The 11,316-nt window shown below is 47.1% G+C and overlaps 1 protein-coding gene across 1 annotated transcript; it reads right to left on the bottom strand.

Moving 5' to 3' along the window:
- Nucleotides 1-1,408: 1,408 nt before the first annotated feature.
- Nucleotides 1,409-8,572, bottom strand: angptl6 (angiopoietin-like 6). The gene is made up of 7 exons (XM_045212860.1): nt 8,211-8,572; nt 6,949-7,430; nt 6,611-6,751; nt 6,206-6,425; nt 4,369-4,562; nt 2,092-2,362; nt 1,409-1,972 (listed from the first exon to the last, which is right to left on the bottom strand). The coding sequence occupies exons 2-7, from the start codon at nt 7,408-7,410 to the stop codon at nt 1,788-1,790; spliced, it is 1,473 nt and encodes a 490-aa protein (XP_045068795.1). The 5' UTR covers nt 7,411-7,430; nt 8,211-8,572; the 3' UTR covers nt 1,409-1,787.
- Between the last annotated feature and the right edge of the window lie 2,744 nt (nt 8,573-11,316).

Below are 11,316 nucleotides of genomic sequence, written 5' to 3'. Positions count from 1 at the left end.
GATAGGGAGGCCTGGTCCACGGGGAGGAGAGACACCCAGAACATTTTTAGGGGGGGGCTCACGCCGTGGACGACGGGGCAGCAGGAGGCCGCGATAGAGCGGTCCAGCGGGTTGGCAGAGGAGGCCGCCAGGTTACGGGGGCCACTGATATTAAAAGGGAAGGAAAGTGTAGAGGCACGGCGAGAGGTACTGGGGTGTGTTACCAGTCCGGTCCGGCCCGTTCCTGATCCCTGCGTAGGGCCAGTGGTGTGTGTCCCCAGTACGGTCCGGTCTGTTCCTGTCCCTTGCACCGAGCCTGTGGTGCGCGTCACCAGCCCAGTCCGGTCCATTCCTGCTCTCCGCACCAAGCCAATGGTGCGCGTCGCCAGCCCGGTCCGGCCCGCTCCTGCTTCCCGCACCAAGCCAATGGTGCGCGTCGCCAGCCCGGCCCGGCCTGTTCCTGCTCCCCGCACCAAGTCTATGGTGCGCGTCGCCGGCCCGGCCCGGCCTGTTCCTGCTCCCCGCGCCAAGCCAATGGTGCGCGTCGCCAGCCCGGCAAGGCCTGTTCCTGCTCCCCGCACCAAGCTTATGGTGCGCGTCGCCAGCCCGGTCCGGCCCGTTCCTGCTCCCCACACCAAGCCAGTGGTGTGCGTCGCCAGCCCGGTCCGGCCCGTTCCTGCTCCCCACACCAAGCCAGTGGTGTGCGTCGTCAGTCCGGCACGGCCCGTGCCTGTTCCACCGGTGCCTGGTCCGGCACCGGTCAGCTGCTTCACGCCGGAGCTGGAGCAATCCGCTCCACCAGTGTGCAGTCCAGCTCCGGCCAGCAGGGCCAGACCGGACCAGGGGTACTTTGGGGGGTTGGAGAGGGAGTGGGGATCAGGCCCGGAGCCGGATCCGCCGCCAAGGCGGAGTGCCCACCCGGTCCCTCCCCTGTGGTGTTTGGTTGGCGCGGCCGGAGTCCGCGCCTTTGGGGGGGGGGTACTGTCACGCCCTGGCTCGGGGGACTCTAGTATGTTGAGCCAGGGTGTGAGTTTTCATTTGTGTTCATTCTAGTATTGTGTTTCTATGTTGGCTAGTGTGGTTCTCAATCAGAGGCAATGAGTATCAGCTGTTGCTTCTTGTCTCTGATTGGGAACCATACTTAAGCAGCCAGTTTTCCCACAGTGTTTGTGGGATCTTGTTCCTGTATAGGTTTGTGTTTTGTACCTTTGGACGTCACCGTTTGTTGTTTTTGTTCGTGTTATCATTCAAAATAATAAAATATGTTCACCTTCCACGCTGCGCCTTGGTCCTCTGTACCCGACGAACGTGACAGTCAGTTCTCATAAGCAAAAGAAACGGACTCCTACCTCACCTTGTGGTGTTTGTGTATGCGAGTGTATATGTGTGAGAGGATAGATAGATAATATCAAAAAGTAATGTTCAAACATTGTTTTGCAGTTTTTTATTTAAAAAATACATTGCAGTTAGAAAACAATTCCACATGTTGTGTTGTCATGTCAGTCTAACACTGTCTTATTAACATATTTGTTTTAAATATAAGAACTTCATTAACATCCTTCCTTATCCATGAAGGCACAATAATATTGCCCTGAAGCATGATTGACATGTGTGTATAACACAGGAGGCTGCTGAGGGGAGGACGGCTCATAATAATGGCTGGAACTAAGAGAATAATGGCATCAAACACATGGAAACCATGTGTTGGATGTATTTGAAACTATTCCACTCCAGCCATTACCACGAGCACATTCTCCCCAATTAAGGTGCCACCAACCTCCTGTGGTGTATATCTAATATGGAGAGGGTTAGGTGGGTTTGATCATCATGGTGACCGTCTTGAGGGAATAGGAGCCCCCGTGGAACTCTGCCCAGTAAACCCCGTCCTGGTAGCGGCTGCGGTAGTGACCCCCTCGATACCACACGCCGTTTAAGTTGGAGTGGGCACACATGTGGTACCACCAGCCCCCCTTCTGGAAGTGGGCACAGTTCCCTAATGAAGAAATGGAGAGAAACCAACTCATCAAGCCAAACCTGGGTGTTAAAACAGGCAGCCATGAAAAGAGGCAGAAAGGAAAAGAGAGAGGGTAGTAGAGGTGAGAGAGGATTCACCTGAATAAGCATCCTTATCCTTGTCCAGAGTTGTAAAGGCTTTGTTATTGTGCCATGACATTGAGTCTCCGGCGTTGCCTTGGTATTCCCCCAGCCTCAGACGGTACCAGTCGCTCTCAGGCTCCAGGCGGAAGCTGTCGTACTCTGCAAACACCTGGCGGCCCTGCCAGTCCTCCATGGCCACCCGAAGCTTGTAGTGGGCCTGCTTGGTCAGCCAGTAGAGGTGCTCCAGACCCAGCCAGTACTCTCCATCCAGGTTCCCAAAGCCTTGCTGGGGTGGAGGGGTACAACAGATAGTTTAGGGTTATGTTCACTGTAGCAATAGTTTTCATGACTTCTGTGATGTTAAACCGTCCTCAACTGAAGGATACTCTTGAGTCTCTGACCTGTAATACCAGCTGTTCTTCTGGTTTTATAGCCCATTGTGATGATTGCCAATTACAGTAACTATACAGCTCATGTTTCATCACATACAGTGGGGAAAAAAAGTATTTAGTCAGCCACCAATTGTGCAAGTTCTCTCACTTAAAAATATGAGAGAGGCCTGTAATTTTCATCATAGGTACACGTCAACTATGACAGACAAATTGAGAAGAAAACAAATCCAGAAAATCACATTGTAGGATTTTTTATGAATTTATTTGCTAATTATGGTGGAAAATAAGTATTTGGTCACCTACAAACAAGCAAGATTTCTGGCTCTCACAGACCTGTAACTTCTTCTTTAAGAGGCTCCTCTGTCCTCCACTCGTTACCTGTATTAATGGCACCTGTTTGAACTTGTTATCAGTATAAAAGACACCTGTCCACAACCTCAAACAGTCACACTCCAAACTCCACTATGGCCAAGACCAAAGAGCGGTCAAAGGACACCAGAAACAAAATTGTAGACCTGCACCAGGCTGGGAAGACTGAATCTGCAATAGGTAAGCAGCTTGGTTTGAAGAAATCAACTGTGGGAGCAATTATTAGGAAATGGAAGACATACAAGACCACTGATAATCTCCCTCGATCTGGGGCTCCACGCAAGATCTCACCCCGTGGGGTCAAAATGATCACAAGAACGGTGAGCAAAAATCCCAGAACCACACGGGGGGACCTAGTGAATGACCTGCAGAGAGCTGGGACCAAAGTAACAAAGCCTACCATCAGTAACACACTACGCTGCCAGGGACTCAAATCCTGCAGTGCAAGACGTGTCCCCCCTGCTTAAGCCAGTACATGTCCAGGCCCGTCTGAAGTTTGCTAGAGTGCATTTGGATGATCCAGAAGAGGATTGGGAGAATGTCATATGGTCAGATGAAACCAAAATATAACTTTTTGGTAAAAACTCAACTCGGTCGTGTTTGGAGGACAAAGAATGCTGAGTTGCATCCAAAGAACACCATACCTACTGTGAAGCATGGGGGTGGAAGCATCATGCTTTGGGGCTGTTTTTTCTGCAAAGGGACCAGGACGACTGATCCGTGTAAAGGAAAGAATGAATGGGGCCATGTATCGTGAGATTTTGAGTGAAAACCTCCTTCCATCAGCAAGGGCATTGAAGATGAAACGTGGCTGGGTCTTTCAGCATGACAATGATCCCAAACACACTGCCCGGGCAACGGAGGAGTGGCTTCGTAAGAAGCATTTCAAGGTCCTGGAGTGGCCTAGCCAGTCTCCAGATCTCAACCCCATAGAAAATCTTTGGAGGGAGTTGAAAGTCAGTGTTGCCCAGCGACAGCCCCAAAACATCACTGCTCTAGAGGAGATCTGCATGGAGGAATGGGCCAAAATACCAGCAACAGTGTGTGAAAACCTTGTGAAGACTTACAGAAAACGTTTGACCTGTGTCATTGCCAACAAAGGGTATATAACAAAGTATTGAGAAACTTTTGTTATTGACCAAATACTTATTTTCCACCATAATTTGCAAATAAATTCATTAAAAATCCTACAATGTGATTTTCTGGAGAAAAAAAATCTCATTTTGTCTGTCATAGTTGACGTGTACCTATGATGAAAATTACAGGCCTCTCTCATCTTTTTAAGTGGGAGAACTTGCACAATTGGTGGCTGACTAAATACTTTTTTTCCCCACTGTATAATCAGCTGAAATGAAAGGCAAATGGAGGAGGGGAAATTATTATGGGTCTGCAGTGCACAGACTCACTGTGTGGGTTTTTGGTATTGCAGTGTTTTGGAGCACAACAATGGTAACTACACACTGTCTGATGTCATAACAAGCTCTTGAGAGCTTCGCTTTTAGCGGATCACTGCCACTGGAGGTGAGAGCACCTTGTACTGCTCCCAGGTCCTGAAGAAGTTGACTGATCCATCCTGTCTCTTCTGGATGACGGTCCAGCCTCCCTGGGCCTTGGTCTGTTCACACCAGGCCTGCAGAAGCCGGTTGGCGCTCTGTGGACGCAGCAAGTAGATCCCATTGGTGGTCTCGCCCGAGTCCAGCACATGCTGGCAGTCCCTCCAGGGTCCTGAGGGACAAAGATAGTATAGGTATGTGATTCACAAAGGCAGTTAGGATTTAGGAACAGACCTGGTTTCAAATAGTAATAATTGTGCTCGATTGAACCTGCCTGGTACAAAGGAACCAATGGGTGCAATGGAACCAATAGAAGTCCAGAACGTCCCAACTCCGCCCACCTGCCACCAGGCAGGCTCAACCAAATGCTTGAAATGAGGGAGTGATGTGAGGGAGTGAGTGAAACACGTAATAGAGAGAGGGGTCTGGAATTCTGTTTGTTTTAGAGCCAGATACATGTTTTCTCGCTTTGCTTCAGCTTATCTCTTTACTGCCGAAGACATTCTTTCACAACACATGTTGAATGTCTCATGTCACACTGGAAAAGATAAGCATACACTGCATAAACGGACACAGAAAGGCTAAGCATCACCTCTCTCTCACACACTTCAGACCAAGGGTCATCCATACTGTAACTGTACACTCATTCTATAGACGAGTATCTCCTTGTCACTCATCACACACATAGATAAGCTCTGAGTCATGGTCCCTTTATTATACACTCTAACTGGTGTGAAGTCCCCCTGTTACTGCTGCTGCTCAGCTCCACTGTGGGAGGACCCTGTCCATCAAGGTGGTCACACTCATCTAAATGGTCTGCCTTGTAATCTCACACATTCCAGTTGCACACACAAAGTGCATTGTAGGAGGGTATCGCCTTGTAATTCAAGGTTACATAGCAATGTCCTAAAGAGGGCTGTGATTAGGGTGTGTGTTTGTTAGGGTGTGTGTGTGTGTGTGTGTGTGTGTGTGTGTGTGTGTGTGTGTGTGTGTGTGTGTGTGTGTGTGTGTGTGTGTGTGTGTGTGTGTGTGTGTGTGTGTGTGTGTGTGTGTGTGTGTGTGTGTGTGTGTGTGTTTGCTGTGTGTACTGCTGGTAAATTAGATTTTTTTATTTGGAATTCATCCTAATCGCTCTTTCTAAAGAGGTGCTGACAAATCTGATTATTGGTGCCAAATTCTGGATTAGGTACTTTGATGGTTTATTTCCTAAAAGAGGGGATTATATTTTGGCCCATTTGATTGTTATTTATAACAAATATTATTGATGACTTTGCAAATGTTATATCAAAGTCAAACTTTGTGTGTGTGTGTGTGTGTGCATGCGTGTATGTATTCCTCATTAACAAAGCCCCAACTCTTCTCTGATGAGAACAGCTGGCAGTTAATAGACATTGTTTAGGCATTCCCAGAGAAATAACAAAGTCCTATCAGCGGGTCAGTGACTCTCCGAGCTTCTGCACAGTGTCTTCTGGAGAGTAAATAACACTGATAAAATACTGACATTGTTTCATACACAAAATCAAGGTCCGAACAGCAAACAATTAAGCATTTGAAAGGCCGAAAGAAAACAGCTTGCTTGTTGTGATTGTTGTCAGAGGTGACAATGAAAAACAACATCAAAACTAAACAGGAACCAATGAGATGTGCAATGTATTGACTGAAATAGAAACAAAGTGTTATAATGTGTGATAACGCTGCGGGGTGAAGATTGATACACAGTGTTGCTCTTTCACCCACTGCCTTACAAAGACAGTCCTCCATTCCTACACAGACAGTGATGGTTAAGCTGTAAGATCCGAGGGTGCAGTGATTTACCTGGGGTCTTAGTGACAGGGAAGCTTATGAAGGGGGCATCAGTAGGGGTGTCGGCCATGGTGGTGGGGAGCACCTTTATCCCCTGGAGGGGTTCTCTCTCCTCCTGTGGCTGTAGTGGAGAACCACCCTGGTCTCTCTGAACATCATTAGCCATCTCCTTGGACTCTGAGCTGTCATTCAGCGGCCCACTGGACTGGATACTCCGGGGTTCAGAGGTCATCTGTCCAATACAACACAAACACATAAATACTTTTGTACAGAGCATTATGAGTACTGTAGTATGTTATGGTCCAACTTTAGCTTAATGGGTAAGGGTCAGTGCTTGATTTGACTAGTCTTAATGTGAATCTGAGAAAGGCCCATGATAACAATGCCAGTGGTTTGATAAATACAGAGCTCCCCTACCTGTGGAGGTGGGGTAGTGTTCTTAGTGGCCTGGCACTGCTTCTCCAGCCGGGCGATGAGCTGACTCTGGTTGCTCATCATGGAGGTGAGGGCTCCATACTTCTTCTCCAGCTCCCTGTAACTATTGGACATCTGCAGCATCTGGGATGTTGGTCCACCATGACCGAGCAACAGACAATGGGACAATGAGGGATGTTATAAAGGTGTTACATGCCAGTCATAGATAGGCAAAGGATGCTAAGACAGTAGAGAGATAGTAGGAGCAGGTATACAGTTATATGATTCTAACTTCCCCCTTATGAACACAGCTGTTCCCATAATGCTCTCTGTCTGATTACCTGTGTGGTGGCGTTGAGCAGTAGGTTCTCAACCCGCCTCTGTTCGACCACTTGGTCCTTCTTGAACATAACCTCGTGCAGCAGCTGAGTGTAGAGCTGGGCGATGCGGGTGTTCATGCTGCCACTCTCTTTCCGTAGCGCCCGTACCTCCATAGCCAGGGCCCCCTCCTGTTCCAGCTGGCCCTTCAGCTTCTCCAGCTGTTCCTGCTGACGGCTCAACTCCTCCCGCAGAGCCGCTACCTCTGAGTGGTTGGCGGCGCCGGTGGTAGACTCGGTGCTCACACACAGCGCCCCTTTCAGTTTCTGCTGGGGAACGATGAAGGTGTAGGAGCAGCGGCCTGCTTTTTGCTCTGAGGAGTGGGACGGGTGCTTCTGGGACTCCTCCTTCCGCCCCCCCACCTCAGGCATGACTAGGAGGAGCCCCAGCAACAGAGACAGGCCAATAGTCAGCTGCTTCTCCATCTACCTGTTCAACTGCTCCTCTGTCCATGGAAATAAGCAGTGATAGAGATTCATTAGCAGATTCCCCCAATAAAACATGCTACTCTATATCTATAACATGTAGAAATGTATTAATTCAGTAAAAATAGCTTTCCCCCATTTGAAACAACTGTAATTGTACACCAACAAGTACATCACAGTCAGACAGTGCCCACACAGATGCAAAAATCCATACAGGCATTTTCAGTGGAAAGCAGAGCATGTAAAAGCTCTACCGCAATATCTAAGATGCAGCTCAGACTGTCTTTCAAGCCTTGAATGCCCACCAGATGTTCCCCAGGAAGGTGAAAGTACACTTTACCCTGTCTGCCTGGCTGAAGTTTATTAGCAAGTCAACACTGGGGTGACGATGGTCAACAAAACCCAGTCAGAGTCAACTCACACTTCCATCCCATTGATCAACACAATCCTTTCAGGGTCAACTCTGGCTACCACCATTGTCAACACCATAAACACCATTATCACCTCAACCTCAACCTCAACATTGACACAACACACTATATTTGCAGGGGTCACTACTCCACAACCTCAGTGGAACACATTATTGGTACCAACAATTAAACTGGAATACCAAATAACCTAATGATTAAAAAAAAATATATATATATATATATACATCACATGGTATTGTCAGAAGCCCTGTATCACATCGCCAAACATTAATCATTGATAATCTATAATTATAATAACAACACTATTCTTATTAAATCTGAGAGGGGATCCTAACTTTGTAACTTTTAAAGTGAGGGAGCATGACTTACCTCAGTCCTGATCAGCGGTATAGAGTCAGTTGGTGTATCCCAAAATCCTGAGCTCCAATGGGTACAGAATGGACTTATTTAAAGCATCCTCATCTAGAATCCAGATGACAGGACTAATGGACCTGTACTTAGCATTGCCTCAGAATGGTCTACTGCCTCAGAATTGCCTCCCAATAAAAAAGACCACCACTGTGGCTGTATCATGCAGCCCAGCGAACCTTTTTCCTAGTGTGTCTGAGCCTCACAGAGACAGGCAGACCAGAGAGACTGAGCTACAGTAAGAAAGACTCAAGGGAGAAAGAGAACTACACACACACACAACACTGACACACAACGTTTTTTCAGCAGCAAGACCTCCCCCTCACTTCATTCCTGTCACAGGCCCTCTAAACAAAGAGAGACATAATTACAAACTACCCTAATGACACCCCTTCCCTCCCTCCTCCCATCCTCTCAGCTCAGCTACCTCTGGCCCTCAGTGCAGGAGGCAGGAGCCCTCTCTGTCTCCGCCCTTCAGCCTGCTGTTCTCTCACAGAGGCCTCCCAGGCGGTCCAACCGTTACTGTAGTTCAGCTTGAAAATAGCCTATGAGTAATCAATATAATTTATTAAACAATGTCAAAACATTAAAACAATATATTGAGGGTTATAATATGGATGAAATGCAAGATGCAGATTAATGTGAATATCCCACTGTATGATGAGGAATAATTCTGTCAGTCATCATGGATAGTCTCTTTCAACTGCTGTGTACTAGTAGATACGGTAGAGAGGGGCTTTCCATCTAAAAGGACCCATGAGCGCAACGAGACGTTCACAGGAGCATGTCAAATTGGGTGTCAAATGAAAGCTAAGAGACTATTTTATTTATTTATTATTAAGGCATATTTACATTTTCCAACCATTTTCATCCTAAAAATGTGGAATAAGCAAAGGCTTTGATTTCTGGTCAAACAGATGGAAAATGGGTCTTAGAAAATATCTACCAGAAAAAGTATTAAAAGGTATTAGAAATACATTAAAACACAATAATGTAAAGACCTATGCCAAATAATATCAACACTTATATTTAGTTTTGGGTAAATGATTTGCCTTCTGTAAGTTTAAGAAACATTGCCTTGTGCCTTGTAATGCCGTTACCAAAACCCCACATATCTTTAAGATATTTTCACATTTCTCTCGCTCGTGAGGAGGGAGGATAATGAAAGGTCACAGAAGTAACAAGTAAAGGTATACCTACCAATTAGTTATAGTGTTTTTACTGATATCAAGTTTGTTTATGAATTATTAATTGATTAAAACTTGCATCATTTCGAGGGCGGGGGTGTGTGTCTCTTTGTTAACAACAGCTGGTGCACAATCTCTAATATTAAGGAAGTCTTGAAGTTCTACTCGCCTGAGTTAGAATACCTCATGATAAGCTTTTCGTAGCTGTCAATATACCACCACAAACCGATGCTGGCCTAAGACCGCACTAAAAGAGCTATTTGGGCCATAAGCCAACAAGATAATGCTCATCCAGAGGCAGCGCTCCTAGTGGCAGATGATTTTAATGCCGGAAAACTGACATCCATTTTACCTAATTTCTACCAGCATGTACACCTGTACTAGAGGGAAAAAACTCTAGCTCACCTTTACTCCACACACAGAGACGCATACAAAGCTCTCCTCGCCCTCCATGTCGCAAATCTGCCCATAACTCTATCCTCCTGATTCCTGCTTACAAGCAAAAACTCAAAAGAGGAAGTAACAGTGACACGCTAAATTCGGAGGTGGTTCGATAAAGCGGATGCTAAGCTACAGGACTGTTTTGCAAGCACAGACTGGAATATGTTTCGGGATTCATCCGATGCCATTGAGGAGTTTACCACCTCAGTCACCGGCTTCATTAATAAGTGCACTGACGACGACGTCCCCACAGTAACCGCACGTACATATCCCAACCAGAAGCCATGGATTACAGGTAACATCCGCACTGAGCTAAAGGCTAGAGCTGCCGCTTTCAAGGAGCGGGACACTAATTCGGATGCTGGTCAATACAGGACTAAGATAAAATCCTACTACACCAGCTCTGATTATCGTCAGATGTGTCAGTGCTTGCAAACTGTCACGGATTACAAAGGGAAACCCAGCCACGGGATGCCCAGTGACACAAGCCTACTAGACGAGCTAAATGCCTTCTATGCTTGCTTCGAGGCAAGCGATACTGAACCATGCGTGAGAGCACCAGCTGTTCCGGATGACTGTGTGATCACGCTCTCCATAGCCAATGTGAGTAAGACCTTTAAACAAGTTAACATTCACAAGGCCACAGGGCCAGATGGATTACTAGGACGCGTACTCAGAGCAGGTGCTGACCAGCTGGCAAGTGTCTTCACTGACATTTTCAACCTCTCCTTGACCCAGTCTGTAATACCTACATGTTTTAAGCAGACCACCATAGTCTCTGTGACCAACGCCAATGTAACCTGTCTAAATTACTATCGCCCCGTAGCACTGACATCTGTAGCCATGAAATGCTTTGAAAGGCACATCAACACCATCATCCCAGACACCCTGAACCATCTCCATTTCGCATGCCGCCCCAACAGATCCACAGCTGACGCAATCTCTATTACACTCCACACTGCCCTTTCCCACTTGGACAAAAGGAACACCTACGTGATCCTCTGTAGCTCAGCTGGTAGAGCACGGCGCTTGTAACGCCAAGGTAGTGGGTTCGATCCCCGGGACCACCCATACACAAAAATGTATGCACGCATGACTGTAAGTCGCTTTGGATAAAAGCGTCTGCTAAATGGCATATTATATTATTATTATAATGCTTTTCATTAACTACAGCTCAGTGTTCAACACCATAGTGCCCTCGAAGCTCATCACAAAGCTAAGGTCCCTGGGACTGAACACCTCCCTCTGCAACTGGATCCTGGACTTCCTGACGGGCCGCCCCCAGGTGGTGAGCGTAGGCAACAACACATCCGCCACGCTGACCCTCAACACGGGGGCCCCTCAAGGGTGCATGCTTATTCCCCTCCTGTACTCCCTGTCACCCATGACTCCAATACTATCATTAAGTTTGCCGACTACATGACGGTGGTAGGCCTGAT

Source organism: Coregonus clupeaformis, unplaced genomic scaffold (assembly GCF_020615455.1).
Source record: "Coregonus clupeaformis isolate EN_2021a unplaced genomic scaffold, ASM2061545v1 scaf0057, whole genome shotgun sequence".
Taxonomy (NCBI): Eukaryota; Metazoa; Chordata; class Actinopteri; order Salmoniformes; family Salmonidae; genus Coregonus; species Coregonus clupeaformis.
This window is presented reverse-complemented; position numbering and strand designations above follow the sequence as displayed.